At 38.4% G+C, this 25,857-nt stretch overlaps 1 protein-coding gene across 11 annotated transcripts in view; it reads left to right on the forward strand.

Annotated features, from left to right (window-relative positions):
- The window catches only part of Spidr (scaffold protein involved in DNA repair), a 280,374-nt gene that overhangs the window by 156,703 nt on the left and 97,814 nt on the right, over nt 1-25,857 (forward strand). For 10 of the 11 annotated variants that reach the window (XM_028893301.2, XM_028893303.2, XM_037209972.1 and 7 more), the window contains one exon: nt 23,954-24,140. In XM_028893301.2, the coding sequence (XP_028749134.1) occupies nt 23,954-24,140 (187 nt within the window). Of the gene's footprint in view, nt 1-11,459; nt 11,595-23,953; nt 24,141-25,857 lie in introns of those variants that run through there. The other variant, XM_028893307.2, reaches the window with a different exon arrangement.

The raw sequence follows: 25,857 nt of genomic DNA on the forward strand, positions 1-25,857 counted from the left end.
AACTAATGATTTGCCACCTAGCAATAATTGGGCTGTCTTTGTATGTATAACCTAGCCAGATAGTATAGTTGTGTGTCCTTGTGAATTAAAAATTGGAAATGTTTATCTGAAAAACCATTAGCAAGGCATCTGGTCTAATCTAAAGCTCTTTTGAAGTTTTCTATCACCTTGTGGTTCTCAGCAATAACATAAAGCCTTTCTAGCTCCTAGTTTATCATTAATTTGAGCTGTGTTCAGAAACAGCTTCTTTGTCGAACTCAATAGGCCCTGACTGTGTCAAAATTATACAGCATCTTCTGGACAAGCCACAGATATAAATGCCCAGAAGATTGAGATGTTTTCATGCAATAAACATACCACAATGCAGGCAGTTGTGGACTCCTCACATTCATATACATTATATAAGATACCAAAGGCACAGCAGAAACAAAAGACATTCTGGAGTCTGTATTCTTGTAAGCCTTGCTTGAACAAGACACACCCATCAGAGAGTCTTTCTTCTGGTGGGCTGACACCTGAACCTCAGTTGCTACCTGCTGTTCCTCTGACATGGCCACTGGCAAGTCTCTGATCTCAGAGTGTATAGGCCATCAGCTCTACAAGCACCAAATAATGTTCAGTGTGGAAGACATGAAGAAGAGCAAGGCGTGTTCCTTGTCCACAGTTTGACAGGAAGAATGTGTGTATAAAAACATATAATATTGATCGATGATGGCCATTTTGGCAATCTGCGGGCACAGGAAGGGACAAAGGGGAGTGTATTCAAGTCTGTGCTATGTAAGAGGGGGGTGGTGCCCTTTTGCTGTGATTCTGAGGGTATTAGGGTTGCTCAAAAAAAATAATTTGATAGAATATGCTCAAAGAGATAAAAATTTAAAAACACAGTTTAGTAGGGGAATTATAAGAAACATGTGACAGGTATACAGCTTCTTAAAGAAAAGTATCAATAAATATGAATGAAGCTTTGGAGGGTTGAGGGTATAGGGAATAGGTTGGATATGATCAAGGTGGAGCGTTCTCTGTCAGGAATACAGATTCTAATGAAGAGAACACCAAAACAAATAATTCAGATGTGGTGATGGTTATTTTAATAAAAATGAGACCCATTTTTACTTGAGCATTCCAGTCAGTATGTATGTGTGCATATGACATATACATGTGTACTTGTGTGTGAATGTGAACTCTCTCATGCATGTGCAGTGGCGGGCAGGGGTCATTGTCCCTCTCTACCTTACTCTTTGAAGCAGTCTCTTCACTGTGTCTGTCTGGAGCTTACTATTTCAGCTAGGCTTGCTGGTCAACAAGGTCTTGGTTCTATCTGTCCATACCTCTCCGGCTCTCCTTCTGCCTTGCTTAGCTTTTATGTGAGTACTAGGAATATGAATAGGAATATGTGTTCGCATGCTTACACAGCAAATACGTCACCGTTTGAGCCATGTCCCCAGCCCCTCCAGAGAGTTCGTGTAGGTGGAAATCTCGTCATCAGGGTAGGGGGTGCTGGTTTTATGGATAGTTGTTCTTGTTCATAAGAATGGAAAGGAGTTGGATCAGCAAAGGTTGGGCCTGCCCCTCCCGCTCTGCACGTGTGCACCACTTGTGCTTCCGCCCTCCGGTCTCTGCACCATCGAGGTATAACGTGACTATTTACCCACGCATTTCCTCAAATCCAAATAACTTCTGAAATTCACTTATTTTCTCCGCTTGATTGTCAGCTGCAGGGCAGTGCTGAAGGCCTGGTTAGATTCGATGTGGAAATGGGAAGAGAATGTTTTCATAATAGTGGCTGTTTGGTGACCCTAGGCTAGTGATCCCCTCTTGCTAAGTTGATTAACATACAAGTATATTCATAGGAAAAACCAAGTCACTGAGGTAGAAATATACCTTAGTTTGTAAAGTGCTTGCCTAACCTTAATGAAGTTCTGAGTTTTAGTCTCAGCACTGAATAAGCCTGGTATAATAGCACAAGCCTATGATCCCCACACTCAGAAGGAAAAGGCAAAAGGATCAGAAATTACAGGTCTAGCTACATTTGGAGTTTGAGGCCAGCCTGAGACATGCGACAAAACAACAACAAAACTAAATCATACTGTGTTATGTGTGTTCAATATTCTCTTTGTTTGCTTATTTAAAAAGGGGACTGGGAATGCATGAGCCCAGTACTCAATATGTAAATGAATGAATAAAATTGAGTAAAGTAGAATTCAGGTATGGTAGTACATGCTTGTAATCATAGCTTTGGGGAAATTGAGGCAGAAAATCAGGAGCTCAACGTCATCCAACTCTATGATAGCACTACAAGTTACTATAAAAGTTATTTTTAGAAATACCAATTATATTATAGATCAGTTGGCACCTGAATAATGTTGCCAAGAAAATGTGCATATCAGATAAAGCCCATTACATGCTTATACTAAAACATCCTTTTTTAAATCTAAAGTTAGCATTTAATTGTGCATACTGTACTTTATTTGCTTTAATCTGACAACTTTACACTTGAAGCTAGAATATGTAAAATGTTAGTCAGAGTTGTTGTAGTCAGGGTTCCTTTTTGTGAGTTCTTAGTCTTGTTGATAAAAGAATATAAAGACAAAGTCAGAAGGAAGCTAGAAGATCATTTTATTAAAATTTGAGAGAAAAACAACAGGTCCTGCTATTACAGCTGCCAAGAGGAAAGAAGGAGGGGAAGATAGAGCCCCTTTCTACAGTAGAAGTCTTATTAGTCTAACATGGCTTGAATTTAATTTTGTAAGTAATTGCACCAGTTTTTTGTTTGTTTGTTTGTTTGTGGTCAACTTGGCACAAGCTAGAGTCATCTGGGTATAAGGAACCACAGTTGAGAAAATGTCTCTATTAGATTGGCCTATATGCAAGTCTGTGGGACATTCTCTTGATTAATAATTGATGTGGGAGGTCCCAGTCCACTGTTGGCAATGCCATTCTTGGCATGTAGTTCTGGGTTGTATAAGAAGACAGGCTGAGCAAGCCTTGAGGAGCAAGCCAATAAGCAGTACACCTCCATGGCCTCTGCTTCAGTTCCTGCCCTAATTCCCTGCGCTCACTTCCTTTTAGGGCCTGGTTGTACCATCTGCTGGGATGGGTCAGACTTACCGATCATGTTGTTTTGCTTGGAAGGATCGATTGCATTTCCCTCTGTTGACTCTCCAGAATGTACAGTGGTTATTGTCTAGCCTCTGAGTCTTGACAGCCTCTGACTGAGTAGACAGGTGTTAAGACAGACTTAAACAGAGCTATGGGGTGGCCCTTTGAGAGATGTCCTGTTATCTCCTGGAACCTATCTGGCCTAAAGGCAAGGGTCAATATATCGACTGCCTTCTTAACCCTATATATTCATTACTTTTGGACTTCAGTTTTGGTTGTTAAAACACCCAGAAGGTCAGTTACACCAATCTTGAACAAAAGCTTATATGCATAGGGCACATATGGTTGCTTTTTGTCTTTTATGAAACAGATTTATCAGGCATGGGGTTGAAGCTCAAATTACTAATATTAGTTATTCTTTCAAAAAATTGATATAAATTGCCTGGTGAATTAAAGCCAACTTAAATTTTTCTTTTTATGTTCAGTGATCAAGTTCTTCCTAGTCATGGAGAATACATCTGAAAGCTGAATCAATAGGAGTTAACAGGAAGTAACAGTTTGGGATTTGGGAGTTACATTATTCAATAAGAACTAAGTTGTTTTTGTTTTTGTTTTAGCCAGTAAGGATAAGGACTTACAAGCTTCTTAGAAAACAGTAATATCTTGCACTGCTTAATCCAGAGTTACTTTGGAGAGAAACAAGGCCCCAAAGCATAGTGGGACCCGAGGTAGCATGCTGTCACCAATTCCAGAGTTACTTTAGTTCACAGGGACTAAATTTTCTGACCTGTGAAGTTCAGGCCCCACAGTCACCTTGATCGGTAGGGATCAAATTTTATTCTTTTCTTTTTTAAAATGTAATAAAAGTATGGTTGCCTCTCTTAGATATGGCACTAATGTCTTTCTTGTAAGGATCTGGAGTGCTTTGGAGGAAATCCAAAGTGAAAGCCACTTATTCTGCCTCGGTGTGTTAATGGTTTCCCCTTGGGGGAAATCTGAAAGACCCAGTTGGTCCATTATATAAAATAACTTTCTCAAAGCCAAAAGAACCCACAATGATACAAAAAGCACATAGACCTTATCATAATGCAATAGAACACCCAGAAACCATACATGTGTATGGCCACCACTTTTTTTTTTTTTTAATAAAAAGCACCTGAATGAGATTAACATGAATGTAGGAAGGAGACAGAAGTCCTTATGAAGCAAGAAAAAGTGACCTAAGGTATACAGTCCCCAAATGAAGAAAGAGCCTGTAGGTAGGCACAGGAATGCATGCACAGCAGGAAATTGTAGGTAGAAAGGAGTGGAGAATTTTATAATTTTGACCCAAGAGAGTTCACGAGGAAGGAGGAAATCTATTTGTAACTAGGAACATTGAAAGATCTCATGTTCAAAAGCTGGGCTTTATCTCAGCTCCTATGTCCTTGGTTTTCCAAGCTGCTCATTGACTAGGAGCCCATGGGAAAAAAAACAAAACAAAACAAAACAAAAAACCAAGGAGGGGTCAGGAAGTGTGTCCAGCATGAATTTGCACCACTGCTTTGGGAGGACATAGAGGAACTGAGAGAAAGAAAGCAATCTGGGAGGTGGATACAGTAGCCACCTTAGGATGGAGTAGGCTGATACTAGACAGATCTGTGACTTACTATATTAGCAGAGCAGTCAACTCCTTCAGATATCAAGTTGTTAAAAACTACTAACCTTGATTTTAACATCTTAGAAATTGTGTGGCATTTCTGCCCAGTTAGAAATTTAAATGCCTGGGGACTTTGGGACATGTATCGAGCGGTGAGCACAGTACACGCAGTGCGGGGCACTGCCAGTGCTCTCCATTTTGGTCTGAAACAGAAGGTGAGGTTCAAAGATCGTTATGATTGAGTGAGTGCCCATCCTCTGTGGCCTTCAAGCTTTCTAATACCCAACAATAATGTCATGATGTAATTGAGAGATATTATCTTCACACCTAAACCTTTCAGTTTGGGGAACACTGTGCATCATTTCTTCTGTTCTTTCTTCTATATATTTCTGTATCCAGATTGGTATGTTTGTGCCTGAGTTTTAGCTTACTGTTTCACATGCTGGACCAAAATCCCTCTGGGTTTCTATAATTACAGCATCATATTGAGAAGGCTGGCCAGGGGCAGCTGGTGTGATCCAGACCTTTCCTGTGGCCTTTTGTAGAGCTATAGGCTGGCAGCCCTTACACACATGCATATCTTCTTGAAAATGTTTGATAGTCTTGGCCTGCTCTGGAGGCACAAGAAACAGGCATATGAACCATCTGGCACAGTCAAGATGTGGTTGGGCCAGTGTGTGGCTGTGTTAATTCTCACAGGATGTCAGCATTTTCATACTAACTTACCAAGTGACCCAAAGAACAAGAAGGGAATTGAAAGTTGGTATGATGTCAGGGAAAACTCAGAGATTAGAATGGAGTTGGGAGAAGAATGATTGATAGGTTCTCAATATTCAACCAAAGGAGAAAAAACAGAACTTCAGATCTCTACCAAAGGTGGTATTTGTTGGAATTTCTTGCAAAGCATTTCTGAATATAATATCATGAATAAAGTTTAGTTTTTGTGGGAACATTTTTAAGAAGGAAACTTTACTATGCAAAGAATTTTGTGAACGGTATAAAGGCCACAGTGTGAATTGAGGATGACACACCCTGTTTTGAATTGGATTTCCTGCTAGTTGTGATCAGAGGCATTCTTCCCGGACTAGGGTGAATTCAGTTCCAGTGTTTACTTGTAAAACTGAATTCAGTCATTGTGTTTGCACTCTGGCTTCCTGCCTGCAATTAAAAGTACAGAGCAGACTTCAGTTAGTGACTCTATGATTTTGTATCCCTCATAAAGAGGAGGGAGAGGAGAGGGGAAAACCCAAGAGGTGACTGGGTTCATTTACATAGAGTGCCAGTGGGCAGCTGCTGGCTGCCTGTGGTCACATGATTCTGTGGAGAATCCTGATATTCCACTTACTGGAACTGGGAGTGGGGGTAGAGAACCCTCCCTTTTAATACTTCAAGCTTTGCCATTACCAGCTGAATTACTACTTACTTCTACTTTGTTAATAAATACAGATGGAAATTTAGGAGACTTCCTTTGTCTTGTTCTTTCTAAACTTTTCTGCATGAAGAAAGAACTTCTAAAAGGAGAGGTCACAGGCAGTGAAATAACATTTTGGCCAGTGGGCCTGATTGTCACTGTTTGGCCCTAGAGAGAGCTCTGAGCTGTGGGCACAGCTGACTGACTTTGTGGGGAATATCTTTAGAATGCACTCCTCCTCTTTAGAGTCGTAAGAAATGGGACAATGTCTGTTCTTTGTGAATCCAGTGGTTGTGTGAAGATACCTGGCAACTGCCACAGAGTATGAATCTGAATGGATTTTTTTTTTCCATTGCCTATGGAGGCAGCTTCAGCCCTCACACCCTAAAAAGTAGTGTATTGAGTCACTTCCTTGATTTTACTTCCTTAGAGCCTCTCAATTTGGGGAAGGGACAGAAAAAAGAGTGGTCTTTTGGGGCCTGTCCCAGAATTTACTATCTCCACACTGAAGAAATATCCTCTAGTACTAAAATAAGGAACACTGCAATATGTATGTCTCATATGTAATAGATTTTACTTGTTCTTACCCCAGTTAGTCTCTGTCATGCACTCTCCCTTCCCCATTGAAATCCCTTTGTCAGCAAGTCTCCCTCCTGACTTCCTGTCTTTTTGTGTGTGAACAGTTAGTTAGGGTTGTCTGCATTAGCATGGGTGAGAGAGGCTTTTTACTGGAGCATGGCTCCAGTACTTATGCCACTGAAGAAAAGTACACACACCCCCCACAGCAAGCAATAACTGTTAGTACCCTTCAAGAAGGTAGGTGTCTCATGGGCCCCCTCATACCCACGATGAAATTCTGACCTTCAGTCTATAATTTTTATATAGTTCTTATCTCAGTAGCCACACCTGCAGTGAACTCTCCTAAATGTGGTGTTCATCCTTTGCCTGTTACATTCTTTTTCACCCCCTCCTCTGTGCTAGTCTCTGGGGTTTGGAGAGGTGACATAGATGACCTGTTTAGGGCTGAGCTTCACTTATTCTTGGTACTTTGGCCCATATGTAGTAACTGCTGCCCATCACAATAGAAGACTTCTTTTTTTTTTTTTCTTTCTTTTTTTTTTTTTTTTGGTTTTTCGAGACAGGGTTTCTCTGTGTAGCTTTGCGCCTTTCCTGGGACTCACTTGGTAGCCCAGGCTGGCCTCGAACTCACAGAGATCCTCCTGGCTCTGCCTCCCGAGTGCTGGGATTAAAGGCGTGCGCCACCACCGCCCGGCTAATAGAAGACTTCTTTAATGAAGGCTGATAACAGCACTAATATAAGGCTGTTATTAGGAAGGCAGTTTGCCATCATTGCCATTTTGCAGTAATAATAGGTGTCCCCCTAGGGTCTCTTTACCAAATTTTCAGTACCCAGTATGAAAACTGAAGCAGCCCTCACAACCAATCAGAAACAGGTTATCCATATAGTTTTCATGCTGCTATTGCAACAGAGGACATACGTCCTTGACAGATCAAAGCGGTATTTTAAGATACCAAAATTAAACTATTTAAACCAAGAGATTAGACTTCTGATTATGGTTTCCAGTTTGGCACAAATGATAGTTAGCCTTAATTGTCAACTTCATACAGCCTAGAATCATTTGAAAAAGGATCAGAGTGATGGACTGTCTACATGGGGTTAGCCTATGGGCATTGTCTTTATTAAGCTAATTGATATGGGAAGACCTAGGCCACTGTGGGTAGGAAGTACCGTTCTCTAGCCAGAGGGTCCTGAACTATATAAGCAAGCAGGTGTTTTGTATGCATTCATTTATCAGCCCCTGACTATGGATATAAATAACTAGCTGCTTCAATTCCCTGCCATTTTGACTTCTCCTCAGTGGCAGACTGTAACCCAAATAAACTTCTTTCTCCCCTAAATTGCTTTTTGTTGGGCTATTTACATAGAAACATAAATAAAGCTAGAGTAGCATATAAGCTTAAAAATTATCATTCTTGTCTTCCCAATAAGGAAGCAAGGAAATAAAGAAGCCACAATTAAACACTACCTAGTTCCATTTTTTATTTTGTTTTTTGTTGCTGTTTTTGAGGCGAGGTGGTTGGTGGTGGTGCATATCTTTAATCCTAGCATTCAGGAGGCAGAGACTGACAAATCTCTGTGAGTTCGAGGCCATCCTGGTCTACAGAGTGAGTTCCAGAATAGCCAGGGCTACATGGAGGAAACCCTGTCTGGAGAAACAAGCAAAAAAATACTTTCCTTTCTATATGACCTGAGCTTTGTGATCTACATACATAAGGTAATTTCCAATTAATATTTAATATCTTCATCAGATTTTGAGTCACTTTGTCATGAAGGCTGGGTCATTGTTGGCCGCCAAAGCTAGAAGCAGTCCAAATTCAGGTATTATTTCCTGAAGAAGTTTCTTAGTAACTATTGGAGCAGTCTCTCTTGAGGTGGGGTAGGCCTCTAACTGTCCTGAATGTGTCTACAAACAGCATTAAATAATTATAGCCCGAAGCAGTAGGCCAGATTTCAGTAAAGTCCAACTCCCAATGTTCCTAGGCCATCTCTTTGAATCCGGATCCCTTGTGGAATCTTCTTTCTTCCTTTGGGGTTTACCTGAGCACAGGTAGCAATAAGTCATTTGGAATTGGTTCTCTCATAGGGCCTATGACTTTTCTAGACACAATTCTAGGCCCCAATAACTGTGCCAAGAATAGGTTACATAGTGTGGAACAGGCCTTCAATCCAATTTTAAAAAGTGGTACTCTCATGACGTTTGTGCCACTATTAAATCAGTGGGCATGTCTTGCTAGGCCTATCATTGTTATAGCTTGCGAAGTTCACAGCTGTGTAAGTCAGATGGTGACTTCTCTCCTGTGACAACATGCATAGCACCTTTGAGCACTGTGAAAGCTAGCTTTTACATCAGTACTTGTTGAATTCTATGAGGTATCTTCAGCAACCAGGTCTTACAGTCAAGTTCTGGAGGATAACCAAGTGCGGTAGTAAACATTCGTAATGTTTGAGTGATCTTTGGGACTTCACAGTCCAAGACCTCCAAAAGAGTTATTGGACTTATTTGTTAGCATGTGGTATCTAGTAGGGATATTGTTGCCCTTTTATAGGTTAACTCCACTTGAACACTTTGTGTGTGTGTGTGTGTGTGTGTGTGTGTGTGTTGTAGGAAGTTTCTGCAGTAGTAACTTTTTATTTGACTTTTTCAGAAGGTCTTTTGTCTTAGTTATCCCTCCTCATATTTTCTACTCTTCCCCATTCTTCCTGCCCCCAACCCATACAGTTAATCCTTCCCTTTCTATTAATCCCCTTTCCCTTTGTTTTCTCCCTTGAAGCCCCCTCCATGGTTCCATACTAATTTCTTGGTTTTTGTAGGTATTACAAATGAAACACATATCTAGAGATTGAAAACTGACATCCACAGAAGAACCAGGATTGCTCAAATACTCTTGAACAACTAAAAAAAAATGTGTGTGGTATTACCATCCCCAATTTCAAGTTACTACAAAACTATAGTAATAAAAATAGCATAGTGCTGGTATAAAAAGTGACGCATTGCCCAATGGAGTAGAATTGAGGACCCACATATAAGCCCACATTCTTACAGACACACAATTTTTGACAAAGAGGCCAACAAGATACATTGGAGAAAAGACAGCCTCTTCAACAAGTGGTGTTCCTCAAATTCGATGTGTGCGTATAGAAGAATGAAACTAGATTCTTACCTCTTTCCATGCGCAAATGGGTCTAGGATCTCAGTAAACCTAATACTCAGAACCTGATCGAGCAGAGAATTGGGAACTAACAGGCACAGGAAAGGACTTTCTGAACAGAACCCCCAATAGCACAGGGATTGAGATCAACAAATAATAATTGGACCTCATAAAACTTAAAAGCAAAGGACACCATCATTCCAAGTGAGGAGGCAGCCTACAGAATGGGAAAAAAATCTTCAGCAGCTCTATATCTGATAGATGATTAGTATCTAGAATATACAAAGTACTCAAAAAAAAAAAAAAAACCCAAGAAAACAAACAAGCCAATGTAAGTATTTATAAAATACAACCTCACACACTCCTGTGTTTGAACCCTGGCTGGTAGCTGTTGGGAAGTTGTGGAACCTTTGGGAGGTAGAGCCTAGCTGGAGGAACCTAGAGTATCACTGGGAAGGAAGGACTGAGTGATATTCCCAGCCTCTAGCTCAGTCTTCTGGAGTCCTGGCGCCCTCTCCTCTCCGCGCCCCCCCCCCCCCCCCGCCCGCCCCAGATGTGAGGTGTATGGAGCTAAGACTTTCGGGTGCAAACTAACTTCACCATGAGTATACCCTCCAGAGATCTAGGAAATAAAATACAAATTCTTTTTTTTTTTTTTTTTTGGTTTTTCGAGACAGGGTTTCTCTGTGTAGCTTTGCGCCTTTCCTGGAGCTCACTTGGTAGCCCAGGCTGGCCTCGAACTCACAGAGATCCGCCTGACTCTGCCTCCCGAGTGCTGGGATTAAAGGCGTGCGCCACCAACGCCCGGCCACAAATTCTTTTTAAAAAGAGAATGCTGAAAACACTTGCAAAGATAGAATCCTCAGGATACCTGCTGGAAACCAAGGAAGCCAGGCTACATCTCCAGCTGGCAGTGGAACCTGGTGCTGTCCTTGCAGTGCTTGTTCTGTACATGTGTAGATTGTAAGCTTTGCAAGGCAATGGAGATAAGCCCTAAAGTTCCAGAAAGCAATAATCTAGACAGTGTGTAGTTACATTGAATTCCTGACATGGAGGCCTGCATGTTTGTGCATGAAGTGCTAGAGGTATAGCCTATGTTGCAGCTACAAGAATTTGGTATGGGCTCAGGACCCCCAAGGCCGAGTTCTTAGCACAAAGGAAATTTATTTTCCCCAGCAAGATAGAGGGCAGGGAATAAGAGAAGAAGACAGGATAAGGAACATGAGGGAGAGGATTAGGGAGAAGGGCGAGGGAACAAGGGAGAAGGGGAAGGGTGTTTGTTACAGAGGACAAAGGACCACCTCTGGAGAGAGAGGAAACAGACATGGCCTATAGGAAAATGGTGGTTTACAAAGATACAAGGGGAAGCCTGTGTTAGGATGAGGTGTTTAATTTTAATTGGGCATGTTAATTAGGTGAACCAGAGGAGGCTTTTGATTGCTGGACTTCAATACCTTGATAGCTGTACCTTGATACTCAGCCTCAGGAGGCAGAAGTGGCCAAATAAGGGAACAGAGTTTGGTGGCTAGCTTTAGGAATATAATCTAACTTTTTTTTTTTTTATCAAGCAAGGCCTGCCAGAGCCGTGTCTTCTGTGCTCAAGCTGGCCAGAGTCTCTTCAGTAGCCAAGGCCCCGGGATATTAAAGAAACCAGAATTTAATTGAGAACATGATGTTTGAGACCAGTGCTTTCAAGGAGACGTGTTTTCAGAGGTACAATGTCTACTTTTCACTCTTAATAAGCTGGGCCAAGAATAGAGCAAGTCAGGAATAAGTGTCAGAACAAGCAAAGCTGGGATGAGTCCTCTGCATTAACTTCTTTGATCCTGACTCATTCTCAGGAGGCGTCTTCCTTCTTAAATGTTAAGTAATTACACATGTGTATCAGACTCTACTTATTGTCATGGGCAGTAGATGGTTTTGTGTCCTGTTGAGACTTCATGAAGTTCTTGTTGCCCTTGTTCCTCTTTCTTTCCAATTAAGATGTGCCATTTGAGAGAAATTGTTTCCTCTGCAAAGCATAGTTTAACCCAAGAACATTTTTAAACATTGTCTTTTAGCTAGGCTTGCACCTTTTTCAGATTAACTGAGTTGTTTGTTTGTTTTAGCTAGACTAAGTTTGTGTTTGCCTTCTGGTTTTGGACTTACTTTTCCAATTTGTTTACCTCATCTTCGACCCTAGGGGTCATTGTCTTCACAAGGCTCTTTTATTGCCATGCAGCTTGGACAAAGTGGATCTTTTGTTCTGAATTTCTCAAGTAAAAGTTTATTTAGGACATTTCATGTATTAGAGAAATATATTGTTTGTTTCATTTGATTTGAATACACTATTCAAATGCTATAGTTTATACTTAAATCTTGTACCATCTTGGTTTTTATTTTTGTCCCCGTTTACTATTGTGTCACAAAAGTAGTTCCCCAAATTTAGTTTTGTTTTATGAAAATGCTAACATCTCCTTTCAAAAACATCTATCATCTATCTAGCTAGCTAGGTAGCTATTTCTTTTGCCAGCTCAGGCTACGATTTAAAGTCACTATGAATTTCTCTTAAGACTTACTAAAAATGAATTACAATCTTTGAGTGAGCATTAATGGAGACTCAGAGTCCAAAGAAGCATACACCATTGATCAACAAAATGTAGAGCAACATGGCTGCTCCCACAGCTGGACCACAAGCCTGTCCGTAGAGACTGGACTGGGATTCATGCGCATTAAGTCCCTGGAACAGTGTTGCCTGTGAGTAGGAGCCTTGGATGCTGATGATTTACCAATATCTCAAAAACAATGGTTTTGGAATAAATGTCACCCTTCTAGTTATTGTGGGAAAATTTCTATGCTTTTAAAAATACTCTTCACCCTGACATATTCCAGTGTCTGTCTCTACAACTAATTCATGAACTTCTAGAATATAGCAGCATTTTATCTCATGATAGAATATTCATTCCTATGCTAAACTGAGTAATTAAAGACACCTAGTTAAGAATCTACCAAAAAGGGCCTGGAGAGATGGAAAGATGGCTCAGTAGTTAAGAACAATGGTTGTTCTTGCAGAGGACCTGGTTTCATGTCACCCATGTATAAATAATCCTTCTTTACAAATAAACAAATGATTTTGATCCATTTTCCAAATAGTATTTTTCCTATAACTGAAAATTAAAACGAAACACTTTGTAAATGATAGAAATGGAAGAATCCTTGATATACTATTTTAAATCAGAAATATATGAATTTCATAAGTAATAAAGCCAACTTTAAGTCTAGGTATCAATAACCATAAACCTCAACTCTCTATATAAAGGTAGTCCTGTCAGAATAAGAGCAGATTTGTCAAAAGAAACTTTACAAACCAGGAATTTAAGCCAAAAAGGCTCGGAATGATGTATTTCAAGCCCTGGAAGTTAACTCCTAACACAGATGATTATACCTAGCAAAACTATTTATTGTAAATGAAAGAGAAAGAAAAATCTTTCTTGGGAAAAAAAAAAAAAAAAAACGCTAAAGGAATCCATGAGCACTGAGCTAGCTCCACAGAAGACACCTAAATAATCCTTTGGACTAAAGAGAAAGATAAATACATTCATGATGCTATGGAAAAAAATAGGCACCACAGTAATTAAGTAAAAAAATGAGAGAAATACACCAAATACTGCAAAATCAACAAAACGACAGGAATTAATATACCTTTCAGGAATAACTCTGAATGTACGTGCTTTCAATTCCCTGGTCAAAGGGTAGATAAAAGGCAGAATACTATACTCAAAGTTTTATTTGCTTTTTTCTTTTTTTAAAAAAATCAGGATCCATCTGTTTTTTGTCTCCATGCAATGTACCTTACTGTCAAAAACAGATAGACAAGGCCTTGGGGTGAAAGAATAGAAAAGGGTATTACAAGCAAATGAAACTAGGAAACAAGCAAATTTCAGCTGGCAAAAGTAAATTCAAATTGAAATTAATCAGAAGAGGTGAACAAGATTAGCTCAAAGTGTTTAAGAGAACAATACATTAAGAGAACATTACAATTTAAAAAACAAATATACCACTGAACACATGTTCACCCATATGAGCTCACCATAAAACAAATATTGTGTGTAAAGCAAACAGACAACAAAATAATAGTAGGTGACTTCAATATGCCAATCTCACTGATAGATCACCCCAACAAAACCCAGCAATTTCTGTTTGAGTTAAATCACATCATAAATTAAATAGACCTAATTGAATACCCGTTTTTTAGAACAGCTCATGGAACTTTCTCCAAAATGAACAGTTTTAACAAATATAAGAAAATTGTAGCAATTTTTATATGATCAAATTGAATAAAAGAAGTCCACAAGAGAAACTGTAGAGCATACACAAACTCATAAAGATCAAATTACACATGAATGAATGATGAATGAGTCATTGAAAAAAATCCTAGAATAAAATGAAAACACAAAAACCTATGAGATTCAATTAAGGCAGTCCTAAGAGGGAAGTTGACTACATTTTATAAAATAATAAGAGAGATGTCAATAAATAAATAAATAACTTAATGGTGTATCCTGATCTGTTCAAAAAACAAGAAGAAGGCAAACCACAACTCAGTAGACTCAAAGAAATAAAGATCATAAAATAATGAAATTGAAAAGAAAAAAATAAACAATACAGAGAAGCAATGAAACAGTTTGGTTCATTGAAAACAAATAAATCTGTAAACCCTAAGCCAAACTGACCAAAAGAGAGAGAGAAGATCCAAATTCAAAATTAGAGATGAAAGGGAATCATGACAACAGATACTAATGAAATTCAGAAAATCGATAAATCTGAAGGAAATGGATGGTTTTCTTCTAGACATACAAAAAGTAAGCTAAGAAAAGATAAATGATTTAAGTAAATCTGTAGCACGTACTTGGATTGAAGTATTAATAAAAATACTTTCCAACCCCAAAACATCAAAGTCCAAATGGATTCATCGCTGAGTTCCACTGAACACTTAATGAAGAACTACTTCATTCAGTAAGATAGAAAAAGGAGAAATGCTACCAAAATCTTTTTTTCAGTCAGTACGACTCTCACTCTAAAGCCAAATAAAGAAAATTATTGATCACCAATCTGTCTGGTGGTCCTGGGTGCAAAAATTCTCAGTAAAATATTTGCGAAACAAAATCAAGAAACTTCCTCTGGTATTAAGTTAGCTTCATCCCGGAGATACTGGGGTGGATCAACATTTTCAAATAAATGAATGTAATACATCATAAAAATGTAGTCAAAGACAGAAATCATGGTCATCTCAATAAATGCAGAGAAGACTTTTGATAAAATCCAACATTCTTTCATTTTAAAAAAAAATACCCTAAAGAGGCTCAGAATACAAGAAACATATCTCAACAAAATAAAGGCTGTATATGAGAAATGTATGTTTAACTTTCTATAAAATAGAGAAAAAAAGAATGCCCATCGTTCTTCACTGTTGTCCAATATAGTCTTAGTCTTAGCTGGAGCATAAGTTAAGAGATAAAAATAAAGGAACTTAAATAGGAAAATAAGTAAAATATCCTTATTTGCAGATATGTTTCTATACTTAAGACCTTAAAGATTTCACAATAAAACTCTTTTAACTCATAAGTACTTTTAGTAAAATGGTAGAATAAAATTTAACATTCTTAGTGTTGGGAAGAAAATACATAATTCCATGAGCTATTCAAAAGCTGACATACCTGATTTTGTTTCTTTTAGAGATCTGAGAATGTATTTATTTTTGCAACTTGAATAAGAAATACCTTAGAAACTCTTTGCATGTTTTTTGATGTTTGGCAAAATATGTAGCATTTCTTTGGTAAATTTGTATCAGTAACTTGAAGATGAAGTACCAAGAAAAGATTTTTTTTCCTTAGATTTAATATATTTGTCTAAGAGGAAATGGAATGTAAACATTTCTTGGATCACTATATTTCCTTGAACATAAAATTTGTACTATTAATAATCTATCAATATATGGCAACTATAGTTGACTACACCACAGTATATCTGTTTGTATATAGTGGTTTAATTTCAGTTATCACTGGCAATTAGGCTTCATCTTTCTTTGTATATTTAAAATACATTTTCAATTATTTTTGTTTTTTTAGATTTAAATATAATTACAACATTTCCCCCTTCTTATATTCCCTCCAACTCCTCCTGTATACCACCCTATTTTCTTTCAAATTTATGATGTCTTTTCCTTTAGTTGTTCTTACATAATGCATATGTATTCCTAAATATATAAGTACAACCTGATCAATGTGTATAATGTTACTTGTATGTATATGATTTCCAGGCTGTAATGTACAGAATTTGTGGCATTACAGATTATTACAGCTTGTTACCCAGTGAGTGACATTCAGTCTCACAATCAGTGATCAAAAACCAGTACAGTTATATGAATGCATGAGCAGAATAATAGTCACTAAAATGGATTGAAGCCATCTATTATAGAATATCTCATATTTCCTGCCTATAATTTCTCAGAACTAAGGATCATTTAAACTAGAGTACTATATATATCATGACTTCACAACTGTTACATTTTCCAATAAACAAGAAGTGTGATATTGTTTCATTTACCCTATATTTATAATTTACCATCTAAATGTAATATAAAAAATGATTTTAATCATTTGTTTGAGAATGAAAACACAGGGCTGGAGAGATGGCTCAGAGGTTAAAAGCACTCACTGCTCTTCCAGAGGTCCTGAGTTCAATTCCCAGGAACCACATGGTGGCTCACAACCATCTGTAATAAGAACTGGTGCCCTTTTCTGGTGTGTAGGCAGAACACTGTATACATCATAAATAATAAATCTTTTAAAAAAAGAATGAAAACACTGCATTAATGTATATTTTTGAGAGAAAAAAATGCCAGTGAATGTAGAAAAAACATTCAACCTTACTATCCACCACATAAATGCAAGTTAAAACTATATTGAGATTCCATCTTGCTCCATGAGAATTGCTCATTAAGAACAGTGAATAAGGCCTGGAGAGATTTCTCTATATTCACATTAAGAGCACTTGCTGATCTTACATAAGACCCACACTCTATTTACAGCACTCACATGCAGCTTACAGGGTTCATAATTCCAGTTCCAGGGGATCTGACAGCCTCTTCAGCCCTCCAAGGGCACCAGGCACACACAGGGCACACATGTACACATAGGCAAAACACTCATATGCATAAAATCAAAATAAGTAACTTTTTAAAAAGAAAACAAGTAAAAATAAATGCCCAGCGAGACTCCATTGGAGAATACTGATTTTCCTTCTGCCAATGGCCATCAATTACAGATAGCTTCTTGGTTAGGGCTCGGAACCCATGTCTACTTCTTCCTCTCAGTGCTGGAACCTCATCTGACTTGAACCTGTGCAGGCCCTGTGCATGCTTCCACAGTCTCTATGAGCTCATGTGTGTAACTCGCTTTGTGACTGAAGACACTTTCCTTGGAGTCTAGCTCTTATAATCTTTCTACCTCCTCTTCTGCATAGGTTCCTGAGCCCTGAGCGGAGGGCACCGAGTGCTCCAAAGTCTCTCTTTCTCTGCACATCATCCACTTGTGGGTCTCTGTGTTAGTTTCCACCTACTGCAAAAATAAGTTTCTCTGATGATGCCTGAGTGAGATGTTATTAGGGTTCATTTTAATACTATGTTCCTTTAGCAGAACAATAATATTTGGTTTTCTCTACCTTATCTCTCTCTTCCATCCCCCTCCATTTAATCCTCCCACTCTAGTCTTTTCACTGTCTCTCCCCAACAGTATATTCTATTTCCCCTTCCTTGTGGAATCCTCTGCTCCTATGTAGTTCCTAACTAGGTACGTAATCTCTGTGTTTATACATTTTGTAGCACACATATCAAAGGCTTAAAAGCTAACATCCACATAGAAGTGTCTAGCTTACCTCACTCAGGATGATTTTTTTTTCTAGTTCCATCTATTTACCTGCAAATTTCACTTTTTAACAGCAGAATAATATTCCACAGTGTAAATGTACCACATTTCATTGTCCATTCCTCCACTGATTGACAGCTAGGCTATTTCAGTTTCCTGCAATTACCAGTAGATCAGCAGTGAATTTGGATGGGCAAGTATCTCTGGAATAAGATGTAGAGTCCTTTAGGCATATGCCCAATCGTTGATGTACCTGGATTTTCAGGTAGATGTATTTTCATCTTTTTGAGGAACAGGTACACTGATTTTCACAGTGGTTGTAACAGTTCGAATTCCTACCAGCAATGAATAAGTGTTCCCCTTTCTCTATAATATTGCCAGCATGTGCTGTCATTTGTTTTGTTGGCCTTGGCCATTCTGACTGTAGTAATACAAAATCTCAAAGTAGTTTTACTTTCTGTTTCCCTGATGACTAAGAATGTTGAACAGTCATCTTTTGAAAACTGCCTGTTTAGTTCTGTACCCCAATTTTAAATTCAGTTATTTCTTGATGTTCAGGTTTTTGATCTTAGTTATATATATATAGTTATATACTTATATATATATAGTTATATACTTAGTTATATATATATAGTTAGATACTAACCCTCTGTCAGATGTATAATTGGCAAAGATATGTTTCCATTCTGTAGCCTGCCACTTTGTCTTCATAATTGTGTCTTGACATACAGAAGCTTTTCAGCTTCATGAGGTCCCATTAATTAATTGGTATTAGTGCCTAGGCTAATGGTGTCCTGTTCAGGAGGTCTTCTCCAGTGCCAGTGAGTTCAAATTACCCCCTACTTACCCTTCTTTTCCGTCAGTGTAGCTGCTCTTATGCTGAGCCCCTTGATCCATTTGAACTTGCGTTTTGTACAGGGTGATAAATGTGGATCTATATTCATTCTTCTTTTTAAAACTATCCAATTTGATCAGCACCATTTGTTGAAGATGCTTTTTAGCAGTGTGTATTTTTTGGCTTCTTTGTCAAAAACCAAGAGGACTTACGTTGGGTCCTCAATTTGATTCCATTGATCAAAGTGACCCATAGGTTTGGATATGTTGTGTTTTCATTTTCATTCAATTATTTAAAAGGTTTTGATTTTCTTCTTGATTTCTGTCTTGATCAATTTACTTTCTGTTGTTGATATCTAATTTTAATCTATGGTGGTCAGATGCAGGGCATTCCAAACTTCAGTTTTCTTATGTCTGTTAAGACATGCCTTCTTTCCTAATATGTGGTTTGTAGCCAGAGGCTTTTCTGCATCCTGCCTGGTGCCACAGCTGCTTGTAAAATAATCACTCAGAGGCTTATATTAATTATAGATGTTTGGCCGTTGGCTCAGGCTTGCTACTGGATAGGTCTTACAACTTAGATTAACATATTTCTATTAATCTATATTTTGCCACATGACAGTGGCATTACTGGTCTGCTGGCATCTTGCTCTTGGGTGGCTGGATGGTGTGTGCCCCTGACTCCTTCCTTCTTCTCCCTGTGTCTCTGCTTGGATTTCCCACCTGGCTCTTACCCTTTCTTGTCATAGGCCAAAGCAGCTTTATTAACCAATGGGAGCAACACATATTCACAGCATACAGAAAGACATCCAGCATCAGTGGTCAGTTTTGGAGAAAGTTCTGTGAGCTGCTAAAAAGAAAGTGTAGACAAATTTCTAAGCGGTCTTATTAAATAAAAAACACAGAGCCAAATATAGGGGTGAAAGCCTTAGAGATCAGGGAAATAGGAATAGCCACCAGCTAACCTTACCTCACCACACCACAGCTTCCAAAGTGTGCTACTTCCTGTCTGCCCATGCCTTTATTGCCTTGCTGTTCTGCCGTCTCATTGGCTCTTAGCCCAGCTACCTCACTTCCTTGTCACTGCCTGTCTGTACAGACCTCCAGGTCTCTATGGTTGGTACTGGGATTAAAGGCATGTGTCACCATGCTTGGCTCTGTTCCCTAGTATGGCCTTGAACACACAGAGACCTGTCTGCCAAGTGATCGGATTAAGGGTGTATACTACCACTGCCTGACTTTTGTGTTTATTTAAAATGGCTTGCTATTTCCTGATCTCCAGACAAACTTTATTTATTAACATATAGATAAAATATCACCATATTTCAGCACAAATAAAATATCACCACAAGAAAGCATATTGTTTTGTTTTGGGGTGAAATAGTCTGCAGATATCTGCTAGGTCCATTTGGATTATAATATTATTTTACTCCAACATTTCTCTGCTTATTTTTTGTCTAGTGACCTGTCTATTGGTGAGAGAGTTGTATTAAAGTCACCCACTATCACTTTATGAGGGTCAGTAAGTGATTTTAGCTATAGTCATGTTTCTTTTATGAACTTGGGTGCCCTTGTGGATGGTGCATCAATGTCTAGAATTGTCTCAACCCCAGAGATTTGCTCTTCTTGTAATCTGTTGGTGAGACTTACTCTGCATTTTTGTTTGGCATCCTAAATTTTTCATTTACAGTCTATTTGAGTTTTGGTTTTCTTTAGTGATTCTATTTTTACTTTAATGTCTTGAACTGTTTTCATTATTTCGTTTAACTGTTTGTGATTTCACAGTCTTCACTAAAGGATTTATCTATATCCTCTTTAAGGTCCCTGAAGACATAATTGCTATTCTGAAGTCCTTGTCTTGTGCATCATTGCATTTTTTAAGAACTACAAGATAGAGTTACTGGGTTCTAGTGTGTGTGTGTGTGGGGGGTGCTGTCTTGGCTCTTTATGTTTGTGTTTTTGTGCTGAGGTTTAGAAATCAGGGGTTATGGAGTTTAAAGTGTTTCTTCATGTTAATATCTGGCCCTGTCTTTTGGGGGCAGGTGTTCCATTTTTTGGTTTCTGTTAGCCTCTGGGTGCTAGGCAAGGGTAGTGGTAGCAGGGTTGCTGGTAGTGGTGCTTCCACGGTCTACTCAAAAGCCACATCACAGTTTTTCATAAAAAGAGAATGAGTTAAATCAAATGGTCTTAGTTTTTTTCACTTATGCTTTTTATATTTTAGTATGATTTCACAAATCAGTGTATATTAATTTACAAGTTAATGAGATTCACTGGTACATCTGTAGATACACACATTTCATTAATCATGTATCTCCACCTGTGTGCAGAGATTGTCCTCTCCACTACATTTGTTTTCAAAATATTCTAGTTCCTTTGTCTTTATGTATAAATTTTTCTTAAATTTGTGTTGTTTTCTTTCTTTTTCTGTCTTCTTTTCCTCCCTCCCCTCCCTTCACCCACCCTCCCTATCTCACTATGTAGCCCAGGCTCTTCTAGAACTTGAGACTTTACTTCAGCTTCTTGAGTCCCAGGATTGCAGTTGTAAACCACTGTACCTGGCTTACTTTATTTTATTTGGTTTTATTTCACTTTCGTTTGGGTTTTTGAGACAGTGTCTTCTCTGTTTAATGTGAGCTGGCCTGGAACTTATGATCCTCCTTCCTCAGCTTCCTAAATAGTGTGATTACAAGTGTGTGCTGCCATAGCCTGCTTTCAAATAAATTTTAGGGTAACCGTGCATGCGCGCGCACGTGTGTGTGTGTGTGTGTGTGTGTGTGTGTGTGTGTGTGTGTGTGTATACATATATATTTGCAAAAAAAACTTAAAATGTTGGGATTTCAGTGGGAATTGTTGTAATATCTATTCTTAGGTTGAGGTTCCTTAGTATGGGAGAATTCAGTTTTTCAGTCCATAGTAAAGTATGTCCCTCTATTTACAAAGATTTTTATCAGTGCTTTGTAGCCTCAGTGGTAAATTATAACATGTTGACTTGAAATATTTTTTCTCCCTTCCTTCCTTCCTTCCTTCCTTCCTTCCTTCCTTCCTTCCTGTTTCCTTCCTTCTTTCCTTCCTTCCTTCCTTTCTTTTTTTCTAAAAATCTTTCTGTATAATTTGTGCTGCCCTAAGTCTTGTGGTTCCCCCTGTTTCAGCTTAATGAGTGCTAGAATTTTAGGCATATATCATCATGTTCAGCTTATTACTGTAGTTATAATTTTGATGACCATGTGTTTTTTGAAAGTGTTTATTTGTACTTGATTTTTATTTCTTCCATTCTAAAACCTTAACTGAACTCACTAGATTTAGGAGTTATCTTCAGGTTCTTTGGCAATTATTTATTTATTCATTTATTTCTGTGCTCGAATGTGTGTGTGTGTGTGTGTGTGTGTGTGTGTGTGTGTGTGTGTGTGTGTGTTTTGCCATCATTGGTCATGACATTATATAGCAAAAATGGAGGCATAAAGATCACAAATCCAACATCGTCTTCAACCATATAGAGTTTGAAGTCAGCTTGCACAGCATGAAACCTGTCTCAAAACTGTGGGGAAGTCATACTTGACTGCTGCTTTTCTGGTGGGTGTGTTTATTCTTTCCTTCCTGCACCTTGCATTACTCACTAGGACTTTTGTATTTAATAAAAATGTAGAAAGAGAAAATTTCTTGATTACCTTCTCAGCATTAAGTTGAAAGAGTTTCCTTTTTATAGTTCAAGGAGATTTCAGTACAAGTTATTATCCTAAGATTGTTTGTCTTGCTGAGGTAGCCTTTTCCTTGGGCCTTTGTTTAGAGAAAGTTGGCTCTTGTTGGGGCCAGTGATAATTAGCATGATTTGTCAACTTGGTATAATGTACAATCCTGGCAAGAGAGTCTCAATGAAGAATTATCTATTTTGGGTTGGCCTATGGGTGTGTCTATGGGGAATTGTAATGAATGGATTTGGGAAATTCAGACCACTGTAGCTAGCACCATTTCCTAGGCAAGGGGTCCTAAACTGTATGAGCTGAGAAATTAGGGCCTGGAGAGATGACTCAATGGTTAAGAAAGTTGCTGCCCTTGCTATTGCATTATTTCTTGGGTCCCAAGGGGTGCTCTCTCTCTCTCTCTCTCTCTCTTTCTCTCAATATCTCTCTTAATATCCCCCATCTCTCCCTCCCCCTCCCTCCCCCTCCCCCCCACTACTTGGTGTTCTGCCTTCTCCCCACCTATCAGTGTTGTTTAATGAGAGGAATAAGGTAACGTATCAAATTCTTACTTCCAAAAACCGAGCTTTTACATTTTTCTTATTGACAGCACATCTTGATTTAAAGACTGTGCATTAAAGTGATGTATCACATTAGAGCATGGAGAAGAACCTCAGAATTTTGATTGGTATATTTTATCTTGTTTGTCTCTTTTAGCACCAATAATGTTGATGATTATGGCTAGTTGATATCAAGGGTCCAAGTTCCTTCACCATTTAATATTATATTCGTTGAAAGATTAGATCTGCTTAAAACATAAGGATTTTGTTTGTAAATAATATCCAGTTCACTGTTTGAGTGCTTCTTTGATTCTCATAGTCTTTTCTCATTCTTAGCTGTATTTCTTCCTGAGAGAACATGGGTCTTTCTGAGAGGGCTGAAGCCTAGGGACTTAAGTGACCTTCTATAACTAACATAAGACGTACACTGGAGAGTATGGACAGATTGCAGGATGTTCTTTTCACAAGGTGGCCTTCTAGAAAGAGTTGTATGGACTGTAAGTGAATGTACTTGAAAGCAAGAACATGAAGGGAATAGCATGCCATGTGCACATTCTCTCTATGGAAAAGGAAGAGACCTAAGAGGGATAGTCTTGCCTCTTATCACATGACCACAGATGATAAGACATACCACCAGATGAGGTCCCTCAGTGCACTTGTATTTGCTTCATTTAACTGTAAAAGTCGCCTCATGTTTTGCTTGCTTTAAGAATAAAAATGGGAAGTGCTTTGTTCTCACTACTCTTTAAAAAAAAAAAAGAAAAGAAAAGAAAAGAAGACTTGGACTGGGAAAGTAAGGTTCTATCCTTGAGTCATACCTAGTTGTCATAGGCCTTTCTTCCTGTTGACTGGTATGGTCCTTGCTGTCAGATTGTTAGGGATGGCTTTCTTTTTCTGGACTGATGTGGTCTTAAGTATCTAATATCATTAGCAGCTACTACTCCATGCCCTGGCATGAGTGGTCTCAGCCACCCATCATTAGGAGTGCTGTAATTTAGTGTACTGTCTTGACTTTAACTGCAGCATTCCTTGTTTCACAAAAATATAAGGAGAACCCAAGTTGCAAATAAACTGATAAATTTCTTTTTCTTTTTCAGGCAGAAACTTCTTATCCCAAATGGAACTTGCTCTATTATTCTGAATACTTATTTTTGTCAGAAGGCTATTGCAAAAGAAACAATGCATGAAGTATACTGTCAGGACACATCTCATCCAAGAAGAAATATAACTTTGGCTCAGATGTTTAGAATTGAAGACATAACAAGTAGTTCATCCAGAAGTCAGGTAAATTCTTATTGACTGATGATTCTTACACTTGTAATAATGTTGATATCTGGATTTGAATGTGAGAATATTCATCTTCTGTCTATATATGCTAGAGTGTGTTGTTATCATTATGATGCCAAAAGATATAAAAACTCAAGGAGCATTTAGTCATGGTCTCATTATAATTTTTTATTTTTCCATTACATAACTTTAATCTTTATTTCAGTTTATTGCAGCATGAAAGTTTTCAGCTTCATGGGGCTATGGTTAGCACATTCAGGACTTAGAAAGTATTTTGTCTATTTTCATCTTGAAATTAAGAGTTATAAGTCTTATATTTTCTAATTTCCTAGTGCCTATATCCCTTGAGATAAAGCTTTATAATTATGTTGGAAGTTATATTATAGAGATTGATTTAATGGAGCATGGGGTGGAGACTCTGAGCTATTCCAAAATTAATTTGAAATTTCATAGTAATTCACTATTAGTGGACAGGATATGTATCCAGGAAGAATCTCCACTCTGGGAATCTGTTCCCAGTACACTGGCCTCAAATCTCTGGATTAGCAGAATAACTATAGAACAAAATACTGAGATTAAAAGACAGAAGGAGAGAAAAATCAGAAACTGGCAAACCTTCACCCTGCTTTGAACCATATAAGAAACATCTTCCATTGACTATCAAAAGAAGTATCTGGAAGGTATAATTTGAGGAAGGCACTAAAGCTGCCCTATGACCTCCACACACATGTCAGGTAATACACGCAAGCGCACACACACATGGGGGTAGGGGATATTAAATCAAAAAATAAAAATTAAATTTGTAAAAGTATACTTTTAAACAGTTCATGCTGTGTAAAACTACTAAGATACATTTTATTAGATAACAATAACTATGTGGCATACTGGTGAAGAATACAGACTTTGAGGGGGCTGGGAGAGGGCTCTGCATTAAGAGCGTTCTTGCTGCCAGGTGGTGGTGGCTCACGCCTTTAGTCCTGGCAGGTTAATTGGGAGGCAGAGGCACGTGGATCTCTGAGTTTGAGGCTAGCCTGGTCTACAGAGCGAGTCATAGCACAGGCAGAGTTATACAGAGAAACCCTGCTTTGTAAAGAGTGTCCTTGCTGCTGTTCCAGAGTGCCCAGTGCTGTCCCCAGCACCTACATAGGTGGATGGTAACTGACTATAGCTGCAAGAGATCCGATCCCCTCTTCAGTCCTCGAGAGGGTCCTGTGCACATGTTTGCAAACAGTTACCACTGACACTAAAGAAAAATAAAGTAGTGTTATGGAAGCATGTGCCTTGTTTCACATCCTGCCTTAGAAGCTTTATGCTAGGTCACATTACGCCATTTCTCTGTGCCTCAACTTTATCTATGAGAATAGTTAAGGTCATTGTGAGAATAAATATTAGTATATAAAGAACAGTCTAAAAGATAACAAGTATTTCAAAAGTATCGTTGGCTTATGATCCTTGATACTATTGTATAGTTGTTGGGAGAACACATAAGTATGCAAATTAGCAGATCACATATTCAAGCACTTAATAATTTGAATTAAACTGTATTCAAACCAAAAAGGGAAACTGTCCCCATGAAGTAATTAATAGTAGGACTGTCTACTTGGTACTGTTAGTAGAAAAAACTGCTGTGTACCCCTTACCCACCTCCACTCTTCAGCAGGATAGATGCCAGATCTACATGTTTGTCTTTATGTTTGTGTTTCTTTAGTGCACT

This window comes from Peromyscus leucopus, chromosome 12 (assembly GCF_004664715.2).
Source record: "Peromyscus leucopus breed LL Stock chromosome 12, UCI_PerLeu_2.1, whole genome shotgun sequence".
Taxonomy (NCBI): domain Eukaryota; kingdom Metazoa; phylum Chordata; class Mammalia; order Rodentia; family Cricetidae; genus Peromyscus; species Peromyscus leucopus.